At 43.1% G+C, this 24,140-nt stretch overlaps 1 protein-coding gene across 1 annotated transcript in view; it reads right to left on the bottom strand.

Annotated features, from left to right (window-relative positions):
- LOC310869531 (RNA-binding protein Musashi homolog 2-like) overlaps window positions 1-24,140 on the bottom strand; it is a 295,317-nt gene that overhangs the window by 12,872 nt on the left and 258,305 nt on the right. Inside the window, 2 exon segments of the mRNA XM_083780315.1 lie at window positions 1,829-2,008; window positions 11,758-11,877. Of these exon segments, the coding sequence (XP_083636441.1) occupies window positions 1,829-2,008; window positions 11,758-11,877 (300 nt within the window).

A 24,140-nucleotide genomic window follows, 5' to 3' on the forward strand; every position in this document is an offset into this window, starting at 1 on the left:
TATATATGACTCTGTCTGAACCAGATGCTGATCTATATATGACTGTCTGAACCAGATGCTGGTCTATATATGACTGTCTGAACCAGATGCTGGTCTATACTGTATATGTCTCTCAGTCTCTGTCTGAACCAGATGCTGGTCTATACTGTATATGTCTCTGTCTGAACCAGATGCTGGTCTATATATGACTGTCTGAACCAGATGCTGGTCTATACTGTATATGTCTCTGTCTGAACCAGATGCTGGTCTATATATGACTGTCTGAACCAGAAGCTGGTCTATATATGACTGTCTGAACCAGAAGCTGGTCTATATATGACTGTCTGAACCAGAAGCTGGTCTATATATGACTGTCTGAACCAGAAGCTGGTCTATATATGACTCTGTCTGAACCAGAAGCTGGTCTATATATGACTGTCTGAACCAGAAGCTGATCTATATGACTGTCTGAACCAGATGCTGGTCTATATATGACTGTCTGAACCAGAAGCTGGTCTATATATGACTGTCTGAACCAGATGCTGGTCTATACGTCCGTCTGAAGTTCTGAACCAGATCTTGCAGGTCTAATACGTCTCTGTCTAGACAACACCATTTCAGGTTCCATTACAGGCATTTCCACTCAACAAGATTTCCCTCACAGTCACTGTAAGTAACGAGATGCAGGGACATTAGGGACGTGCCATGCCACTGCAAACATCATCAAGAGCAAAAATAAAGACAAAATAAAGAATATTTAAACAAAATAATACATTGAGGTTACAGCACTTACAGGGATAGAATGAATGTTGCTCATTTTGTAAGATTACTATACTATATGGTATATCCAGTATATTCTAAAGAGATTTAAAAGATTTGTGTTGAGTTGAGTGACGTGCACATTTTATTCATAGAGAAGAATGTTGAACTTGGCTTTAGAAAGCAACTGGAAGCAGAACATATTGTTGACCATTGTTTGAATTATACATATCAATGTTGTGATATGTAATTCAGTCAACTGATTTACTGATTGTGTAATTACTAATTTGCATAAATAACAATTTGCATATTGATAATAGAAATCATGTCAACCCTAAAGGCTTTGACGAAGAAAAAAATCCCTCTTTGTTCAACTGTTCGCTGATTGAATTATTTAATCAGACTCTGGGCTGACTGACTGTTTCACTGATTACAGACACGTTCACCCATTCACTCACTCAGTCTGAATCAAGGAAGAAGTATTGAAACGAACAGACTTAACCCATTTTAGGTGGGAACCCCTTTTGATGTTATGCTTTAGCTATTGAAAAATAGCAGATCTACAAGCTCATAGCGCGCCACCGAGTGGCGCGCTACGAGCTTGTAGGTCTGCTATTTTTGAAAAATCAAAGAACGACTGATATAGAAAAATAGCTTTTTCAGAAAACTGTCAGGATGTAGAAGAAATTTTTAGAATCTGATCTCAGGTCAGAATGACTTAAAGTGGCCAGTGCAGTCCCCCTGACCAAGGGTCCTAGGGTCCAAGGACCCTGTCCAAGGGTCCTATTGTAACTCATGCAAAAGGAGGGATACATTCTGTATGTAAAGGCCCCAAAAGTGCAAGCTGGGGCTCAAACTGAACATAAATAAAGGAATAATTAGGAATAAATATGCAATGCATGTTGACAGAACGTCTTAATGCAAATATTCCTTTCGCCGTGCAAACATACTTTCATGTTTGTCTTTTTCCATCCATATAAACGTAAGAGAACACGTTAAAAAAAAAAGAAGAGAGGGGGGGGGGGAATGCAAAATGAATCAAGCTGAAAAGTCCACCACGTGGAGAGAGAGATGCACATTATATACAAACCTGGGCTCTTAAACTGATCCGGGCTCTGTAGGTGCTGGAGGGGGGAGTTGCAGGCGGAGTTGGCATGCTCACTGTGCAGCATCTGAGCGGCCTGGGGCCCCAGGGAGCCATAGTCCGCAAAGGAGCAGGGCCCCCCCCGCTGGTCACTGGGAGTGGAGTAAAACCCATAATCGGGGAGGCCTGGGAGATAACAGTATAGGGTGGGGGAGGGGGAGGGGAAGGGACGCCATCATTGGGGAAATCAAACTTGTTTCACGAACTTGTGGTCAAAGGTGGAGATTGTTTGGCGTGGCACGGCGGAGTGTGGCACACCATGTTTTTAGATATACTGCATGTCATTTTGCCCTGTTGGTCCTGACCCTGCCGTCTCTCCCCCAGCAGCCCCTAGCCGTGTGTCCATGGCCCTACTAGCATGTGATCAGTGTTGCCTATGTATGTATGTCGTCCGTGTCGGGCAGAAAACTTGTACCTTATTTCCTGTCATTTATTGCCCCTACTTCATTGTACAAGAGTCGCCTCAAAAGTAGCGGAAATAGCAGATCTGCAAGCTCACATCACATCATGATGCGATGCTGAAAACGAATGGATTTGGACATGCAAGGTTTCTGCCCGACAGCAGCGATATGTTAACATTGCCAACTCGTGTCGTGGTACAAATAAGTACCACATCACAATGGGAGACAATGCTGCCTCAGGACTCAGAGTCCATACCTCCATCCAACCTGCATTCCCCCACAGCTTTCCTGCAATCTTTCACGACACAGATGAAAGTGAAGAATCACTGAAGCACAGCTCAATACAATACAATACAATACAATGCAACACAATACAATACAATACAACAACGCTCACTGGACACACCTGAAGGAAGCTTCTGTCATTTAACAGAAGGGGAAACACAATGCATGCCAATCAATAATTAATTTCAAGCCTCTGATTCTGGACAAATAGCAGTGGATACTGGAGGTGTATGTGACATTCTTTTCTAGGTGAGATAACAAAGAAACATCAGTGTTTATTGAACGACAGGCATATGGCTCTAAGCACTCCAGTAGTCCTCTTCAAAATGATCCCCTCCTTTCACACAGATGGTGGATTATCAACAGTTTAAAGAATGTCATTCAGCAAAGCGACAACATTTATTGCTCATCCTCTTAATCTCTGACAAGCCGCCACATTTAAATGTGCAATTAAAAGAACGTGTTGCACACCTTTATACTGGAGTTCATCTACTCAGGAGAGGCTTATTTTGGTGACACTGGCTTTTCCATGGCAGATTACTAATGCTGTACTTCTGTTTTATTGGGGTCTCGGTGCGAACAGACATTCAAAGCCATTCCACCTGTGGAAGGGCCCCGCCAATGCCTTTTAGCACTGTGATGTCATTACTCATGGGCCACCATAATTATCGTCACCGACGGGCAGATACCTTGTATCTCCACCTTGTATCTCCACATTTTGACCTTTCTTTTTTCATAAATGAATGCCCTATTTTATATCTCGTCGTATGACTGATTACCAGACAGCATCGCTACCCACTCAGCTACTGTATGACCACCCCCAAAATGCTCAAAAGAATGATGGTATAAGTCTGTCTGTGTGCTTTGTAAATATTTAACCAATGAAAAGTATTAACCAGAGCTTGAGACTACATAATAGTATCCATTGAAACGCAGGTTATTTGTTCAGTTTCCTGAAAAGTAATGATTTGGACATATAATAAGGTTTCTGCCAAACAGTGACAATATACCTACTCTTATGAACATTGAAAAATGTCAGGCCTTTCATCATTTGCCCACGTATATTAACATAACGCCTGAGATACTGAGAAAAGAGGAAATCATCATTCTGTGTGCTTCTCCTTCTCCTTATGTTTTTCTAGAGATGTAAAAAAAAGAAAAAAAAGAAGATAATTGTTCAATTTAAAATGTCAACCTGTAGGAATCACTAGTGCAGTGACAAACAACATCCTCCCACCTGTGAACACGGCCAACAGGCTCGGTGCACGCAACCACATTGGCAAGAACATGGGCCAGGTGTTACCAACGATACTAATAGGCTCTGTTCCATAGTTTAGCAGAGCTTGTCAAATGACTCTGTTTGACCAGAATGGAACATCCTGGAACACTGCTTTGCAACATTTGGTCTAATTTACTTTACTGTAGTACTATGTGCAAAGTATGAAATAGATTTCCACTGTTTCCAACCCTATTGGTGAGCAACTCGGACGGCACTGAGTTAAAATGTTTTAAATTAAATGTCAAAGATAATAAAATCAAGTGTAAAGTCTGCCCCAAAAATGCTTCTGCAGCCTGCAGGAGGAAAATGGCGACATCTGCTGGGCCATTAATGGAAACTGCAGGCTTAAAATAATGACTTCATGGGCTTAACCCATTCTGTACGGGAATGACGGGAACCCATTTTGGTGTTGGCATCATGTCGTGCTTTAGCTATTGAAAAATAGCAGATCTACAAGCTCATATCGCGCCACCGAGTGGCGCGATACGAGCTTGTAGGTCTGCTATTTTTGAAAAATCAAAGACACTTTTAGAATCTGATCTCAGGTCAGAATGGGTTAATAATGAAACTGTCAGGATGTAATAGACATTTTTAGAATCTGATCTCAGGTCAGAATGGGTTAAAATCCAGCTGAGCTTCCTTGCCACCTGGGCACACTTCACAGGGCTCAGATGATGTAAAATGCAATCAAAATATTATTATGATGTTAAACATAAATTTTTGTTGTACTATATAAATGAAATACCAGCTCAGTGACCTTGTGGTTTGAGTGTTCGCCCTGAGACTGGAGGATCAGGGGTTCAATCCCCGGCCGGGTCATACCAAAGACTATAAATGGGACCCAATGCCTCCCTGCTTGGCACACAGCATCGAGGGTTGTATTGGATTGGGGGGTAAGTCCCTGCGACATACTAGCATCATGTCCAGGGGGTGTACTTGTACGTCATGTCCAGGGGGTGTACAGTACTTGTACATCAAGCTGCCTCACGCTACACAAACAGGAGATAGGCTCCTGAGTCCTGCCCTATGGGCCTCATGGGCTTACTTACTTATATAAATGAAATAGAGATCGATAGAGAACTGACAGTCCTTGGTCTTGTCTCCGAGTTTTGACTTAAGCTTATTTCAGACTCGGTCATGACATTGAGATTACTCAATTAAATCACCGAAACATCAGTGCCACTAGTCCTTGGTTTGTGGCAGAAGTCGGTTGGGCCCACTAATCCTGCTTGGTGACAGAGGTTACAATCTCATCAATGTTACAAAGGGATGTCATGTTGATACATAAAGTCTAGTAGAAACTCATGCACACACACACAGTCCTCAATGTGTACTAGTTGATCGCTAACTCGAGCATTCTGACTCTGTCCCCACTACCCAGTTCCATAGGCCTATATCAGGAAATAAGCAATAGCAGATTTGACAGATTGACTTTGATATCCAAAACATCTGTGGATACAATACTAACTTGGTAAGAAAATGTGCAGAGCACTATGTGAACTTTGACAGGAGACAATTGAGCAATGCATAGGCATTAAGTAACGTATATTAACCCATTCTGACCGGGCACCCATTTTGGTGTCAGCATCATGTTATGCTTTAGCTATTTAAAAATAGCAGATCTACAAGCTCATATCGCGCCACCGAGTGGCGCGATATGAGCTTGTAGGTCTGCTATTTTTGAAAAATCGAAGAACGACTGACATAGAAACATAGCTTTTTCAGAAAACTGTCATTTTCAAACAGACGCACAGACCTGCACACCTCCGAAAAACCACAAGGAATGACATCACTCTGCTGACTGACAGGCACAGGAGAGGAGCCATTGTTCACTGGATACATAGGCAGTGTGAACAGGAGTAAAGCTCCCTCATAATGTACACGCATGCATGCACACCCCTGGAGAGCCATTGATTCTCATCAGCGCTCATCTGATCCGTTATGCAGAGCCTGTGCCCACAGCTGCATGCGTATCGCTGATCATAGATCAGATCACCGCACATCCTACCGCCGTCCTGTTATTAATATTCAGACAATCTAAGCAGCACAACGGACCCTTCTCTGGACCTTCTTTCCCCCCCCCCCCACCGGACACTAATTGGGTGTAATTACTCATCTACAAAACAAATGAGCATGTTGAGGTTGCCTAGGAGACCAGCTGATGGGGCCCAGCAGTGCATATCATTCACCAGGCTTCATTTATACTGATAATTACCCCCTCCCTTCTTACTCCCTCCATCTCCAGCAGTGGTGGACAGTAACTTTACTCAAAGTATCCGAGTATCCCAATACTTTTTAATATTGAATATTACTCCACTACATAAAGTATGTAGGAGTGAAAGTACATTATGAACCCATTAACCCATTCTGACCTGAGATCAGATTCTAAAAATGTCTATTACATCCTGACAGTTTCATTATTAACCCATTCTGACCTGAGATCAGATTCTAAAAGTGTCTTCAATTTTTCAAAAATAGCAGACCTACAAGCTCGTATCGGGCCACTCGGTGGCGCGATATGAGCTTGTAGATCTGCTATTTTTCACTAGCTAAAGCATAACATGATGCCAACACCAAAATGGGTGCCCGGTCAGAATGGGTTAAGTTATATTAAAAAATAGTGCAAATGACAGAACTGCACATGTTGATAGCTTGTAGATTACAGTATTTATATTTTTAGTGTCTGGGAAAACCTTTGATTTCTTTCTTTGGGGATTACTTTGGTCTAAATTTCAATGCGGCAGGGCATTGATATTGAAAATAAAAATGTACTTATTTGAAAGCACGTTGAAAAAAGTACTGCAGTAGTACAAATTTGATGGAGCAACTTTCACACAGTAATATTTTATAGTACTTTGAGACAAGTGCTGGAGTCAAGTACTGTCCAGTGTCCACCACTACTCATCATTATCCCCTCCCTGCTCAAAAGCCTTTTACTTCCCTCCATCTGCAGCGAGCAAGGGGCTTGAGTTGTGGGTTTGCTGCTAAGTGCCAGATAGAGAAGAGGGTCTCGCCATCGCTTACTGCCACCACCAAGGTGGTTCTATATTTAACCACTTGAATTTGTCATATCGGGTCATATCGGCATCGGTGGAAATGCCAGTCTAACCACAGATCCGACACAGGGGGTAAGGGGGTTGACACTATGGCAGGTAAATAAAATGTTGGGACATGTGGAATTTGCTTTGGAGTTGCTCATTTTGAGTGAGGAGTCTGCTATAAACACAACACGAGATATATAGCTATAGATCGCTATAAACGCAACATGAAATCACGACACGGACCTACACAGTCTCACCCTCAATCCCCCCTCGTGCCCTTTTCATTTCATTGAGTCACAACTTGCTCAAATCTGGAGCATTTTTTTTTAAATTGCATGAAATCTATGAAGTTCCAGCTTTCATTTGGTACAGTATATAGATCGTGCCTCTCTACAAAACGGTATCCAGCGAAAAGGAAAATTCGGGAAATCGGATTAATTAAACAAACTTGTTGAGGTTGCCTAGGAAGCCAGCTGATGGCGAAATAACATTGGAAATGACATCCGTTGCTTCCTTACCATCTCGCCTTTAATTGCCTTTCAATAAAACCACATTTGGCTGACACAAGTATCAGCTACGTGTTACTGATTATGGGGAATTTCACATTATTGTAATCCATTAAATATTTGCTGTGCAGTGGGGCGGTGAAATTGAACGAGCGAATCGCACACAACGTGCCATGGCACCAAATCAAATAACTTCTTTGACTAGACAATTAAACACAATGGGCACAAGGAATTGACTGTCTGCTGATTACAGGGAAAATGACAATCACTAGAGATGTGTGGAGAATTGAGACAGAACGAGACCTCTGAGCTGTGAATGTTCTGCAATATTGTGTGTCGTCGAGGCAGCTCCCAATCAGGAGCGCATTCTTTTATAAATGGAATGACTTCACGGGTGGTTTGAAGAGGCGCTTTCCGTTGTCCTAAACCTGTGTGCAAACCTGTGAGCAAATATAGGGAAAGCGCATCATCACGCCCAGTCGGTCTACAGACAAATCTCCATCCGCAAGCATAGGATTGGGCAAGATGTATAGTGGGTTGTGTGACACCATTTACGGATAGTAGAAGCTCCTTCCTAAATGCGTAACTCACGGAAAGTGGTTAATTAACATACTCTATGCCCAGTGCCCACCAGTTGCACATTTCTGTAAATCATGTTCCCGTCTGAATATGCTCTGACAAACAAAAGCCACCACAATTAGCCACTCCATTTTCAGTTTTCACCCAACGTCATTTAGAAAATAAATAACGAACAAATAAATAAATAAAAGCAGGAAAAAAAACTAGCATTGTTGCCTATAGCGTACAGCTTTCACTTTGCATTTGAAATTATCTTTTCTGAATGACTGGCTGACTAATTAACGGCACCCTTTTCAGAGTGCGCAGACATTTCAAAATAATACATATTTAATGTCATGCCATTTTGTGTTCAGAGAGGCTTAGCTAATGAATTTTAACAGTTGATTTCTTCTTGAATTGGCTAGCCCACCCACACAGGCCTCGGAGTTTCGACTATTCACCTTTTCCCTTGTTCACTGATTTCTGACGTACTTTGATGGAGACCTATACCATTGTTCTACTTTATTGATGCTTTTATTCTCCTCCGAATTTGACCCATCCTAAGAGTGGCCAGCAGAGTCCAGCCCAGAGTCAATTATAATTCCAAGGCCTGGACTTTTTCGTCAAATACTAAACATGAAGAGTGAATTGCAGGTTAAAAATGTTCTAGATTTGACATTTTCTTAGCATTTTGTGATACGTTTTGTCTTCATACTGAATGTCCTAACTTCTGTATGGACTGCTGCTGCTGTCTGACCAGGTCTCTCTCTCTCTTTCAGGTCTCAATGAGATTACCTGCTTAAAGCAAACATTAAAAGTCCATAGACTTGGCTGCCACATAACCGTCAAAAAGTTAGATGAATCTCACTATTTGTGCACCTGTGTACCGTACTGTTGTGTCCCTCTCTTGTTATGTATGCACTGTATGTTCTTTGTATGCATTTGCTGGCTGTAGCAGGGGTGGAAGCCCAAGGCAAAATTCCCTTGTGGACAAAAAAAGTTTACTTTGACCATGACCAATCATTCCCCAGGGTATAAGTTGTGCCTTTGCTGCTGCAGCCCCCCCTGGTTCTGGATTAGCCTGCCATATGTATGTATGTCGGTGTCCTCCAACAGCCAATAAGGGACCACCATTCTTGGTGACGTAAACTATGGTACTGTACGTTTCAAGCTTGGTATAAGGTCAATATGATTTAGAATAGCAGAGAGCTCTAGGACTCAGAGCAGCAGTCGTGTACCCAAACAGCAACCGAAAGCTTTAGGACTCGTACCAGCAGTGGTGAGCACACTTCATGGCGTGCTCTGCTTGCGCACAAGTAGGCCATACATGGCCTACTCAATTTGCACACCGGCACAGACAACTTTACTTATAATAGAAGATGGACACGACACTACACTACACTACACGGCCAGGTTAGAACAGCAGATGGTTGAGCCTATTATATACCTCATTTGAGCATTTCTTAGAGAGAAATAAAGGACAAGGGGAGAGGAAGAGAGAGACAGAGAGAGCGATAGAGCGAGAGAGAGAGAGAGAGAGAGAGAGAGAGCGAGAGAGAGAGAGAGAGAGAGAGAGAGAGAGAGAGAGAGAGAGAGAAGATGAGATACAAAATAGGAGGAGCAAATTATGACGGAGTAACCAGAGACATGAAATGCAACACTGAACAAAACAGAAAGGGAGAGAATTAGGAAAATGGAGAGCTGAAAATTGAAATCTGAGCCCTGATGAAATCAGCAGATAATTATTATATGTGAACGCTGCACTCTAATTTGACATTAAAAAAACAAACCAAAACCATTTGGACAGCAACCATCTTGATCGCAATGTACGTACATATCCTTCTCACAACTAAACCATACCACGTGCCTCCAGGCCCATCAGGCCCACTGATTACAGCTCAAAATCGTGTTCGTATTATAGTTCCCAAGCTTTGTGAAACTCTTTTGTCCTGACAATAATGCTTAGTACTCCACATCAACATTTCCACTTAACTTCCAGTGCGCTATGTGCAATGCCACAGTTGGTTTGGGGAAATTGTTTGTTTTGAAGACGCAAAATCAAGCCGGCTGATGAAAGAGAAAGAGCGAAAGAGCATCTGATTACCTTCCAGTGCTCCCTCTGTTAAGCTGATTGCGGTTCAAAGAAGGATGTTGCTTTGTTATCTGTGTATACAGTGTGTGTGTGTGTGTGTGTGTGTGTGTGTGTGTGTGTGTGTGTGTGTGTGTGTGTGTGTGTATGTGTGCGTGCGTGCGTGCGTGCATGCGTGCGCGCACACGTAAATAAAAAATAATAAATAGGTATTGTTCTTGTAACTGTGTGTGTACATTGCGGCCATGGCATACAATAGTATGCATGAGTGTGTAGATTTCTACAGACTTTGCAAGCATCACTGGGAGAGGGGGTTTAGCTAAACGTCTAACATGCTAGTTACTGTAGCATGCTACTGTAGATGGCATGCTGTAGAAACCAGAAAGTTCATAGTTACGCATACTGTAAGCAACTGTGAGATCCTGAGCGGCGCTCAAATGTACAGTACATAGACAAGTGTTTTTGATGTATAATGTGTATGCTTTCTGCTTCTTTGTACTTTTGACATTGCTTTCAAAGGTATATAATACCTTCTGCTCTTGCAGATTTTGATGCTGCTGCTAAAACAGATTGTATCTGTCTTAATAGTCTGTCTTAAGCTAATCATATACTGTCGTCCTATCTGTACTATTTCTATCTCATCTACTATTACACATAGTTTTTGTTGTATTGTATTGTATTCTTGTGTTAGCACTCTCTCTCTCTCTCTCTCTCTCTGTGTGGAACACTTCGCTGCTTGTACCTGTATGGGTAAGCGAGCGACAAATAAATCCCTCTTGAGCCTTGATTCTTCACAGCTACACTACCCTAACGTACTCTTGCCTGATTAAGCCTGATTATGACAGGCAGCCTTCTCTAAAGCCTGTCTGCTGCCATCGGGGTTGTTAATCACCGTTATTGAATGATCTACAGTTGAAAGGGTAGAGGAAGCCAGTTCTGTTAATGAAGCTGGATAGGTAATCAATGATGAGTACAACAAGAGAAGGGAAACTTCCAAGACAAAAAGAAACTTCACTAGTGTTTGGTATAGCATTTCCATACAGAATGGGAGGAAGCCCCCCCCCCCCCCCCCCCAATAATTTCCATTTCGAAAGGCTATTCCAAAGCCCCCCTCAGGTAAAGTTTTCAGCAATGGGATAATCATTTTTCTTTCAAGAAAGAAAGAAAGAAAGATGGAGAAATTGTCCTGTCGATCTATAAGCTGGATGTACTGTACAGTGCTGTGTGCAGTTAGCCTGGTTAATAAACCAGACTAATATCGCACGGACCGCGGGATATTAGTCTGGGGAGGCTCAGCTTGGATTTCATTTCCAGGGGAGCGGGTTGAAACATTTTCTCTCTGACGCAATTGGTCAGAGCTACTGTCAGTCAAAGGTCTCAAGCATTGAAAGTCACTGTACCAAAGCCCGCCCATATTGCATACCGTGTCCCGATTGGCCGCCCCATTTCTCTGGTGTATAGGAAATGGGCGTACAATTGAGCCTCTCCAGACCGTAATCCGCCGGCAGGCAATTTATTTTTGCCAACGGCTGATTCGGTCTGGTTTATTAACCAGGCTAGTGTGCAGTAAATTCCAACTCTGAGATAACTGAACACTGAGGCTGTGAGTGGACTGTGTATTTGTGTGTCTGTCGGGGGGAGAGAAGCAGAGCAGGCACAAGAGTCGGCCAGAGTTGGCAGCCATGCGGCCACACAGAACGTGAGCAGAGCGTTTACCTGGCCCTGCGTTCTGTGGGTACGCCACGTAGCCGCCTCTTCCACGGGCCCCCCTACCTGAGCCTCGCGCTGCTGCCACTGCTGCCGCCATCCCTGGTCCATATGCTGTCGCTGGGAAGCCTGCACACGCACACACACACACACACACACACACACACACACACACACACACACACACAGCCAAATGTCACTTTGATGCGCATATTAGAACTGTACTATGCCGTGAAACGTATTTCTTGGGTTCTGGGTTCGTTTCCGTATACACCGGCGGCTTGGTTTCAGATAACCTAATTTGCACTCAGGAAGTAGTACTATAACCCTGAGTTTTCTGGGAAGTCGGAAGTCGGAAATTTCAGAAAATAACAAAATCCATGCTCACGACGATCCGCAACGCGACACAGTGTATCAGAATCACAATCATCCTTATAGAGCGTCGCAGTCCCTGTTTCCTGGGCCTGGCGTCGTCATGAAAGGCCACCCTTTCTGCGATGCTTGTCACACGACAGTTTTACAAGTGAAAAGGTGGGTGAAATGTGTTTGTGTGCATATAGTTCCCATCGTGTTATTGAGTGGAACAGCAATGTCCGTGTTCACCTATGTGGCGTTAATGTGCGTGTTAATGTGACTATGAGCACCAGTATGACTATGAGTACCAGTAGGGGGCGCTGTTGTGCCAGAAACAGAGAGAGAGATAGTGCTGCACTGTTGCCTGCTAATGAGAGAGAGAGAGAGAGAGGGGAGAGTTGCACCACTCAGTTCACACGGGTGTGATTTTTTAAATACAAATTTGAAGCTTGTTCCACACACACACACACACACACACACACACACACACACAGCACACTCGTAGGGTTTCTCTTAGCTAATTTAATTTAAACATTTTTTAAGAAGGCCCTGAAAAAAAAAAGTACAAATTTATTTGCTCCTTGTTATTTTCACAAATGTCAGCACAACAATCAGTCCATGCTGATCTTGCCTATATTCCAGTCTGAAAGGCGGTTTATTCCACTGTCATCAACACACAAGGATGCCATTTTCGTCTAAAAATAAATCACAGGATCTACTGAATGTGAAGGTAGCCTACTGGGGGAAAAGCCACACTGTGTGTCACAGGCTCAGTCAGTTTGACACATTCAGTAGATCTCGTGATATTTTGTGGCCAGATGAAATTTCCTTGGGTCTGTAGGACTATAGTAAATAATTAAAAAAATAAATCGCTATAAAATGTTGTAAAAAATACATATTTATCCCATGCTCGAATGCCTGTCAAAAACAGCTAAAATCCCTAAAACAAAAGAAAGCAGCAAATGAAAAAAAAAAAAAAGAACACTCACCTCTTAGTTTCTCTAATAACAACCTAAAACATGAACCTTGGTTAAAAAAAAAAACTAAAGTTGTCCTTTAAAATCATCTCCACAGGGAACACGGTGTTGGCCAATGGCCACGAAACGTTAATTCCCCTCCACATCCCTCTTTCTAACTGACGACACGTTTATTTTGCCATCATACAGTGACCCTGTGTAGATCATTCAGAAGTGGTCCAGAACCATTCCTGAGTGACGCGGGGAGTCATTCCTGAAAGCTAAAGAAGTGAGAGGACCACCAAGGTGTGACCTATTTCCTGAGCCAGCCTCATGCCGCTGTTCCACTAGGAAAGGTTCACACAATGACTGATGGGAGGGAGGGAGGGAGGGAGGGAGGGGTAGAGGCCAGAGGGCTAGGTCAGATGAGCTGCGGCCAAAGACGGGGAAAAAAACACAATCAGCCGTGTGAGAAGTAGGTAATTCACAACTCCGTGGACGTTAGTGTGGGCGTGGGACTGAATGGCGTGCGAGACGTTCCATTGTGCCGAGATTGTCAGGTGGAGAGCAAAAAGACAACAACAACAACAAAATGAAGCAAACAAAGTGCTCCGAGGACCTCGAGAGGCATATTGATGGGGGGGACTTTACAGATGATAAGCAGACGACCAAAGTCATCCCCATTTATCCGGCCTGTTCGTTGTGCAGTGGCGTCCCTCATCTGCTCATCTGATCCCTGTCCCTCTTACTGATGTCTTCACAGGAACACAGATCAGCTGCCCGTCGTCGCTGTGCGAAACAGTCTGCTCTCTCCTTTCCGTACGTAAGTAAGTGTTGAATCTTTTCCTGCTCTGCCATTGTCACAACACCCCCCCCAACAGACCCACTGGCTTGGAAGTTTAGCAGCGGGCAAAATTGTGGCGAGAGATTAACTTTGCAGGATTAGGTGGGTTAATTAATAGATGGCTGCTGCTCATTGTTTTGAGTGCAGGCTGTATGAAGCCACCCATGAGAAGCGCTGCAGCATTAAATCAATTTCATGGCCCTTTTATTACTGAGGAGATAAAGCCAATATTTAGCTTTCAATTCTTCACAATTATTGGGGCCCCTGCTTTGCCACTTGAGTGGCTGCGCTTGGTTGGGGACAAGGACGACGCAGCTGTTTATGGGCCGTGCAGGCCTGTGGGCCTTGGTGACCACTCTGGGGAACGGTTGTAAGCTCTCTCTCACTGTCTGTTTCTCTCTCTGTCTGTCTGTGTCTCTCTCTCTCTCTCTCTCTCTCTGCCCTGGAGCACAGAAATGCAGCCTTTCGTCAGGAACAGACAGAAGAGAAAACTCAAAACACTATAGCGCACGCTAGACCTTTCATCTTTTCTCAGAGGGAAAAACATAATCCTTTGCATACTGTCTTCTCTGCACAAATCCTGCATGTGATTGAGAGATTCATGTTTAATAATGCTTTACTAGATCCTTGAATTTCTCCAGAAAGAGAGATCTCCAGCCTCGCTGGCACTCTATTCTTAAAACTGCCGCTCAATCGATTCCACAGGCTACTACTCTACAGTATATATGGCCTTGCTGACCTTTAAACATTTCTCTTTTCAACCGACCAACTCCAACTCACTTCCCGCAAACACTTCAGTGATGCTTGCGGAACTCGACTTCGTCTCGTTCCTGACCGCATCACTGTCGTGCCAATAATCACGGTAAAGCACACCCTCTCGTGTAATATTGTTTAATCACACACTCTTGTGCATTGGGTAATCAGCTGGGTGAGGCCGTGTAGGTTACAAAACGTATTAAAGAACTTGAAGACGGGTGCGTTTCTCCGGCCCGTGTCTGTGCTCCAGTTCCCAATAAGTATTGTCTGCACAGTCACTGCCAGCCAAGCATTCCTCAAGAATAATAGATATAATTCTAATCAGGGGGTCTGTAAATAGCACCAACTAGCAAGGGTTTAGCCTTTTAAAGAAATCAATTGAGCTATGACCTAGGTACATGCATACACGTCGATTGCTATCATTCCCGATTATAGAATAGCCTACTACATAATATTTCAATCTCAGAGTCCTCTATAATGTTATCAAGTTTAGTCCCTTAGATTAAGATATCAGGTAAGATATCAATGATAAGAGACAGAGCAACAGAAGCAGTACCACAATCACAGCTACAAAACACTACAAAACACACACGAGAATTATGACTAGTACTGTATGTTCATTTAGACCGCACAAAACTGCAATATCGACAGCTTTTTGTGTCTACTCTGCATTAGGATGCATAGTAATGAGAAATTGGAAAAGTGGAAATATTGCAATTACACTTTCCATTGCTTTTTTCACCACGCAAAATATCAGACCCTACTCAGCTACTGAGCTTGAGTCCAAGTTACCTAAAGAATGTCCACAATTCAACAATGTTAAGTGTGTCTATTTACAGTACTGAAATCAGACATCACCGTTTGGAAATGAGATGGGAGAGATGGTTTTGATATTTTCCGACAGACATATTGAATATTTATTTTATTGTTCATTCAAATATAACTGTCACACGGCAGGATTCAATATACTACTTGGCCCTAAATGAAAGGTCTCTAGCAGGGGAAGTTATTGCTCTGTTGGAAAATCATGAATTCATGGCATCTGCAAACTTGTCAACTTCCCAGCTCAGCACTCGGGAGCATTCCAGTGGTTTTGGTTGGAACAACATGGATGCCCACAGAAGACTGTTGTTTGTTTTGATGTGAAAAACAGTACCTCTATAGACTTAAAGGGATCACAATACGCTATATAGTCTACAATAATGAACAATTTACAACAGTTGAAACAGCGAGCATTAATTGTCTTTGACACGTGCTTATATCCCTCGATTTAAAATGTACTGTTGTAACAATGCATGTACCGATTTCAAACACACAGCCTGTACGTACTATAAGGATTTAAAACAAGTTTTGTTGTAATGCTCTACCATAAGCAATGTACGCCACTGTCATTATCTCCGCCAGACTGGAAAGTTCGAAAGCATTTGTTCCAGCTGGGCTGCACATGCTCCGAGGACACGACCTGGCCGGCAGCTTTACGGATGTTCACTCTTTGGAAGGGTCAGCCTCCAAGATGGTGAGAAGGGCTGGCCTCCACAGGTATAGTGCAGGCTCTGGCTGGTTGGAGCGATATCATTCTCAAAATAGATTGTTCGTTCAACTAGCCAGGGAGGGAGGTAGTGGGGCTCTCTACGCATCTGGTACTGCTAGTCCCCCTGAATTCTGAAATTGTTTGTGCCAAATGTTCCTCGTGTCGCCGCTCTCAAACCGGTCTTTTAGTTTATCAGTACACTCACTCCTGACCCTCCTCGTGGTACTCAGGCACCACGAAGGAACTACCCAGTTTTACGGATGTGAAGGAAGCATTCTGTGCATGAAGAGCAGCACAAAGCTCTCCGTTAACCAGAAGGAAAAATCTTGTCTATGAGGTTTTCGGTAGAGGGCGCAGTGGAGTAAATAAAAGTATTTTTCTTCCAGTGGAAAAAAAATCCCTTTCTGGCCAAAAAGTCAACTTTATACGTGTGGTGGGGGGCTCAGAGTGCGTCCACTAAGGAATATAGGCTTTGTAATGTGACACAACCCGTCTCTGTATTAGAGTAGAGTAGAGAAAACATTATTTTTTATTTTCCACTACAGAGGAGAGGCTGGTCTGCATTTCATGCGAGGGCAGGAAGCCGAGACATTACAGCAAGGATATTAGGGCTATGGACCTGACCTACAGTACGTTAACCCATGGTTTCTGGTTGGTGAAAATCCAAACTGTCTTTTTTGGAACATCATTAATGCAGTTTGTTGATGATGAAACCCGTGAGCGTCTGAGAACTCGTTCACTGTTCTAAGAGGAGTTAGAGGTGTGGCGAAAACATCTCCCAAAGCAAGCTTGTAGCGTAGAGTCGGTGTGTTCAAACTCGAAGATTCACCGACCAAATTCACTGCACAGAGTATAGGCTTAAGAATCCTCCCTCCAGCAATTACAGTATCAAGCATTCATGACGCCTCTCCTATCACCAGCACTGAGGGCCGCAGCATTTTGTTTCTGTTCAATAAGTTCAACCACTAACTTTAATATGTGTGTGGTTGAGCCGAGGTCAGAGCGGCATTTACTTCAATACTCTGCTTCTTAGCATTTTACAGGAGTGTGTGTGTGTGCGTGTGTGTGTGCGCGCGCGTGCGCATTGTTCCTGTGTTTGTGGGAGCCCCCTTTTGTGTCTGCTCATTAACCTGAACTGCGCTGCTTTTTGTCCGGGCCAAAGGGAACAGTTTCAGAGTGGGATGAAAGTACACTCCTACAGTCAATCCTTCGCCACTGAGACTTCATGGTCTCTGATTTCAAAGAGGGAAAGTCATTTGCAGAAGGAGAGAGCCCAGAACCCAGCAAAGCTTGGCTTTGTGGTGGTAATTGCACTCATTTTGTACACACATCGAAGTCACTGTGATGAAGTCTAGGGAACTGAAGTGCTAGTGCTACTGGGCTGATGACGTGTGTCCTTCTGACATGCATTGTGATATAAAGTACATCTGTCTCGTGGACCACAGGGACGGATTAACCCCCATGAGGGCCCCTGGGCCGGTCATTTTTGCAGGGCCCCCATAGCGCAACATTTTGTGTTTTTCCGTGTTTTTATCATGTCTTTGACCTAAATTTAACTAAATCAATGGCCAATGAAGGGCCCCAGGAGCCCTTTTCAGGGCGTCAAACCTAGTGCTGCGCGGTCCAATTTCTCCGAAGGGCCCCTGAGAGCCAAGGGCCCCTGGGCCACGGCCCCACTGGCCCAATGGCTAATTTGTCCCTGGTGGACCATATTATGTCAATTTGACAGATCGAACCGCGCCATTTCAATTGCTGCAAACTAAACATCCAGAGAAAATAATGTTTTATTGAAAAACGATTACTCTGATTCAGATTCACACAGATGTATCAAAGGTGCAAGCAAGTCATTTTATTTTGTCAAAATGAGTATTATTCAGTAACGGTGTGATCTCCCCGTCTTTAGTAAACAGAAACTGCATTTCAAGTCCAAATTCTATCCAATCAGGAGCACTGCTCAAAAAATTCACAAATTGTGAAAACAGCTCATCTATAAAATTGCAATGTGCAGAAAGTGTAGAATGAGATTTAGTGCGAGGCAAATTTGTGTGAGGCATTCAATCCATTTAGAGCAGTGCAGTGGGCACTATTAGTACAGCACCCAGGAAGCAGTTAGGGTTAAGTGTCTTGGTCTGGGTGGGAGGACTGGGGGGACCTTCTGATTACCAGACAACCTATCTACCCACTCAGCTACAGCCATCCATCTTATATATTATGTAAATATATCTGCCTTTTCATGCAAGCAGCTGGCTGGTACTAAAACTCGAGTTCAGCACATGATGACAGACAAGGCCAGGTGATGCACTTCATCAAGATTCCAATAACAGAGGGTGTGGAAATACAGAAAAGAAGGCAAAGAGGGAAACAAAGGAAAGATGCACAAATAAGTGGGAAACAAAGAAAAGAGAAGGAAGAGGAATTGCGAGACAGTTCATTATCGATTCAAATTGTTTAATGAAATGGTAAATGGTGCATTTATGAAGCACCCTTCTCCAAAGCGCTTTACAAAGTGCACTACATTCACCCATTAACACGCGCAATTATACACCGAAACCATGCAAGGGACCAACCTGCGCACCGGGAGCCGTTACAGGTTCGGTGTCTTGCTCAGGGATGCTCCGACACTAACCGAGGGGGAGCCGGGGATCAAACCGGAAACCTTTCCGATTCCCGGCCACTGCTGCCTACACTGCTGCATTTCACAGAGTCTAAAAGAGGCTTCAGCAGTTATGAAGGCAGTATGTACTTTGTGTACAGAAAGAGCTCCTAGTGTTGATGTTTCTCATATCTGATCTGCTATTTTTGATGTGTGACACCCCTCACTATAGGGGCGCTCTTTTGTCTTTTTTTCTCTTGTTTTGTGTACCACCAGAGGGGGTCTCTCGTACCACGAATGGTACAAGTAGTGGTTGGGAACCTCTGCTTTAGGTGACCGCAGACACTCTCCACTCTGGACCATATTCACACCGCAGCCATTTCACTCAAATGACCAACGTGTGGATAATTAGTCAATGATGAGTAAAGCTGAGCAATCCTATACTGTAGCATCAGTCTGACTTTTCGGAGAGCACCGAGGGGTTCCTGTGAGATCCTGTTGAATTGGTTGTTGTGAGCTCTGCCAGCAGCCATATTAATTAGACGGGACCGCCTTAGCCTCATTTCATTAGAGTCCAAGTAAACAGCCTAATTCTGTATGCATTTTAATGTCCGTACCCCTGCATTAAGTGTGGAATGAAAGTTTTTGACATTTAATGAGAAACAGCGCGAGTTAAGTCACTCTCCTCAATATAATGTAAGTGTGTGTGTGCGTGCCTGCGCATGAGAGAGATAATGTGCATGCTGATAATCACAGTAGAGGGAAAGAAAGAGGGTGGAGGAGGTGGGGATAAGTCTTTCAGTTGGTGATACTGAATTGTACCACGTTTTCTGAAGACATCCGTCCTAAAATATGGTTGAAGCGGGTAGTTTTTTGTGTTTCGTTTTAGCCACAGCAGTATCGGCTTGGATAGATGAGATGGACTCCTGCAACACGAGCCATTGCTAAATGCACATATTTGGGGGATTTTTAGGGTAGGTGTATTTCCATCATGCACTGTAGGGGAGAAAGGAATAAGACAGCAATTAGCACAGAGTCGAGCACAGCATGGAGGGTTGGAATTAAGACTAAGTGGAGTTTGGGTAAAGCACTTCTCAATGTGGAGGCCCCTGGGCCCCCCAAAGGCCCCTGGGGTGCTTACAGGCGGTGCCTAGCTTAACGACTGATAGTTAGTTATTAGTAACCATATGGAACTTTACAGGTCTGTAATGCAGAGAGTGTACAGTACAAATGGAACCAAATGGACCCGTTCCATTTGTATACTCTCTCTACTTGTTTCAACTGTACTGATGTTGATAAATTATGTAATATAATTACTTGCGCAAGCAGAGCGCGCAAGTAATGTTTTCGCCCGGTCTCTTCCGCCGTGACAGCTGTCCCGCCATTCGATGTTTATGCAGAAAAACATCAAATCTGTGCCTGTTTTGCTGGGACCAAACGACCACAAATGACCATATTTCTTACGTCATCATTTAGAGCTAGTCATACGTATACTATATACATAATCAGTAAAAATAAAATAGCAAATTGTGCCTGATCTGCTGGGACCAGAGTACGTGGTGTGTATATGTATGACTAGCTCTTAATGATGACGTAAGAAATATGGTCATTTGTGGTCATTTGGTCCCAGCAAACCAGGCACAGATTTGCTGTTTTCTTGCATAAACATCAAATGACGGGACAGCTGTCACGGTTTTTGGCGCAAAGTAACCACAGTATACCGCTAATCAACTTACAACTACACACTTTATACAGTATAGAGTATAGAGTATATATGTATACGTATATAGTATATGCCTATATACTATATATATACTATATATATTTCTTACGTCATCATTTAGAGCTAGTCATACGTATACTATATACATAATCAGTAAAAATAAAATAGCAAATTGTGCCTGATCTGCTGGGACCAGAGTACGTGGTGTGTATATGTATGACTAGCTCTTAATGATGACGTAAGAAATATGGTCATTTGTGGCCGTTTGGTCCCAGCAAACCAGGCACAGATTTGCTGTTTTCTTGCATAAACATCAAATGGCGGGACAGCTGTCACAGTTTTTGGCGCAAAGTAACCACAGTATACCGCTAATCAACTTACAACTACACACTCTATATAGTATACGTATATAGTATATGCCTATATACTATATATATACTATATATATTTCTAACGTCATCATTTACAGCTAGTCATACGTATACTATATACATAATCAGTAAAAATAAAATAGCAAATTGTGCCTGATCTGCTGGGACCAGAGTACGTGGTGTGTATATGTATGACTAGCTCTTAATGATGACGTAAGAAATATGGTCATTTGTGGTCGTTTGGTCCCAGCAAACCAGGCACAGATTTGCTGTTTTCTTGCATAAACATCAAATGGTGGGACAGCTGTCACGGTTTTTGGCGCAAAGTAACCACAGTATACTGCTAATCAACTTACAACTACACACTCTATATAGTATATATGTATACGTATATAGTATATGCCTATATACTATATATACTATATATAGTATATGCCTATATATAGTATATGCCTGCTTTGCTGGGACCAAACGACCACAAATGACCATATCTCTTACGTCATCATTTAGAGCTAGTCATACGTATACTATATACATAATCAGTAAAAATAAAATAGCAAGTTGTGCCTGATCTGCTGGGACCAGAGTACGTGGTGTGTATATGTATGACTAGCTCTTCACCCAAACTTATATAGATAGAAACTTGAATCATACTTAATAATACTACTGTAGGTGTTTATATGCATAAAGTAGGTACAGTAGGTAGCAAATAGTTACATCTAAAAATTATACATTTCAAACGTTGCGCGCTCTGCTTGCGCACTAGTTGGCCATTTATGGCCTACTAGTGTGTTTTCTCCAAACTTGTAATGTCGACACCACTGGAAAAGAAGGTCTCAAGTAACCTCAGTGTTTCCCAAGAATTACATTCAGGTTGATTGATTGATATAGTATGTAATGAAAATGCAGCTTAAAGTGCTGTAAGATACAGCAAAAAACAAAGAAGCAAAAAAAAGGGAATGAAGCTTTTGAAGTAATTTAATGAAAATGTTTTGTGAGGTCACAGTGACCTTGACATTTCACCTTTTGAATGCCTACTTTTAATCATCCAGTCCAAGTGGAAATGTCTTCACGGACAGACACCCTATAGAAACATTATGCCTCTGGCTACGGCTTTCCCAGAGGCATAAACATCTTGTCAAATGGACATCTGTAAAACTATCAAACTGGGGGTTCTTGAAATTAAAAAGGTTGAGAATTACTGCACTATGGGAGTAAAGTGTCTGAATATAATAAGAGAGCCATTAACAAAAACCACCGCAGGGAGGAATGGAATGAATGTGATGAGTCACTTGGGTAAAGGATGATACTTGGAATGACTGACATTTTAAAGAAGTGGGTGGTATAAAATCAGTAGTGATCAGATCCAGGGTATGGACTCTCTTTGTCTCTCTAGTAATATTTCTATGCAAATTATCATCATTCATCTTTTCCATTTGTAACATTATTGCTGATGTATATATATTTGCCACAAATACTTTCAATGTTCAATCAGTCCAAACGATGGAAATGTAAAACAGCCGTTTCTGTCTCACCCCCTGCTGAATTTGATGGAGGATTCGTGAATTCAAGTGCTCTAATATTATGTATCCTTTGAAACAGTAGCCTTATGTTGCTATTTAGCCCATTCTGAACGGGCACCCATCATGTTATGCTTTAGCTATAGAAAAATAGCAGATCTACAAGCTCATATCGCGCCACCGAGTGGCGCGATACGAGCTTGTAGGCCTGCTATTTTTAAAAAATCGAAGAGCGACTGACATTTCTAGAATCTGATCTCAGGTCAGAATGGGTTAATCAGACCAGTGTGTGTCCAGTGGAAACCTCGTATGAATCTGATCTCAGGTCAGAATGGGTTAGGCTTTCTGGGGCCATTTACCTGTGCCGCATTTTTATGCTTTTTTCAAAAATAGCAGACCTACAAGCTCGTATGAGCTTGTAGATCTGCTATTTTTCAATAGCTAAAGTATAACATAATGCTTAGTTAAAACACCAAAAGGGGTTCCCGTCCAGAATGGGTTAAACGAATGCATCTTATTTCACAGAAGTCAGTCACTTCATCCTGGTCTGGTGGGATTAAAACACAATTTCTAACCACCGCCGGACAATTTTATTGCCTATCCATGTAAGTGAACGTTTACTGTGTTATTAGCCGTTCGTATTGTTTGCAGTCAGTGCATAGAATGTCTGCCAATAACATAATAACACTGTCCTCCATGGTCATTAAAACAAGTACGTGTACTAAATTAGCTGGCCCATCCTCAGCCTCACCCCGTCCAGAACCTCTGGACAACCGCTGATCCGACCGACCCACTTCCCACTCGGCCAACAATGACTCCCTTTGGGACCTCGCCGATACGCTTGACTCCCTTTGGGACCTCGCCGATACGCTTGCCGAGTGTGAAATCGACCGGTTGTCGCGAGTTGGGAATGCGTGGCTGCATGGGAAGGGCGGAGCCGACACGATGAGGTAGAAAAGCGACATTACACAGCTCTATGCGCTCCATTCTAGTGTACTTTTGTGAAGAACATACTGTACCAATATGCCGTAGAAACACTGTAACGCGTGACTTGACTATGACGCTCAGACTGGATCGCATCAACACACCAATAACGGACAGTGAGTCAGGGCGCCTGGTGATTGGTGCTATGTATTCTCACACAGAAGCTCCGTCCAGTGCCTCCGATCCATGTCCGCACACACAGTCACATGGCCTGCCGTGACTTCCTCTGACCACAGGTCACATGACTCTCACATGAGCACTCACTTCTGTTAGTGACAACATAATGGCCTCGCAAGCTTGTGTGTGCATGTGAGTGATGTGGTGTGTGTGTGTGTGTGTGTGTGTGTGTGTGTGTGTGTGTGTGTGTGTGTGTGTGTGTGTGTGTGTGTGTGTGTGTGTGTGTGTGTGTGTGTGTGTGTGTGTGTGTGTGTGTGGGTGTGTGTGTGTGTGTGTGTGTGTGTGTGTGTGTGCATGTGAGTGATGTGGTGTGTGTGGGTGTGGGTGTGTGTGTGTGTGTGTGTGTGTGTGTGTGTGTGTGTGTGGGAAGAAGAGTGAGTGAGAGGGGGAGAGAGAGAGAGAAAGAGAGCACACATTTATTGTGTACACTGTACACAATAAATGCACATTGCATTTGTGAATGAATGCACTTTTGAGCATGTTGTTTATGCATACATGATACTCCTGGTCAGGCCCTAATTTAAGGACCCTGTCTGCCACAGGCCCACTGAGCTAATGATCAAAATAATAACTGAGTCAGCGT

Source organism: Protomyctophum parallelum, assembly GCF_964188405.1.
Source record: "Protomyctophum parallelum genome assembly, chromosome: 1".
Classification (NCBI taxonomy): domain Eukaryota; kingdom Metazoa; phylum Chordata; class Actinopteri; order Myctophiformes; family Myctophidae; genus Protomyctophum; species Protomyctophum parallelum.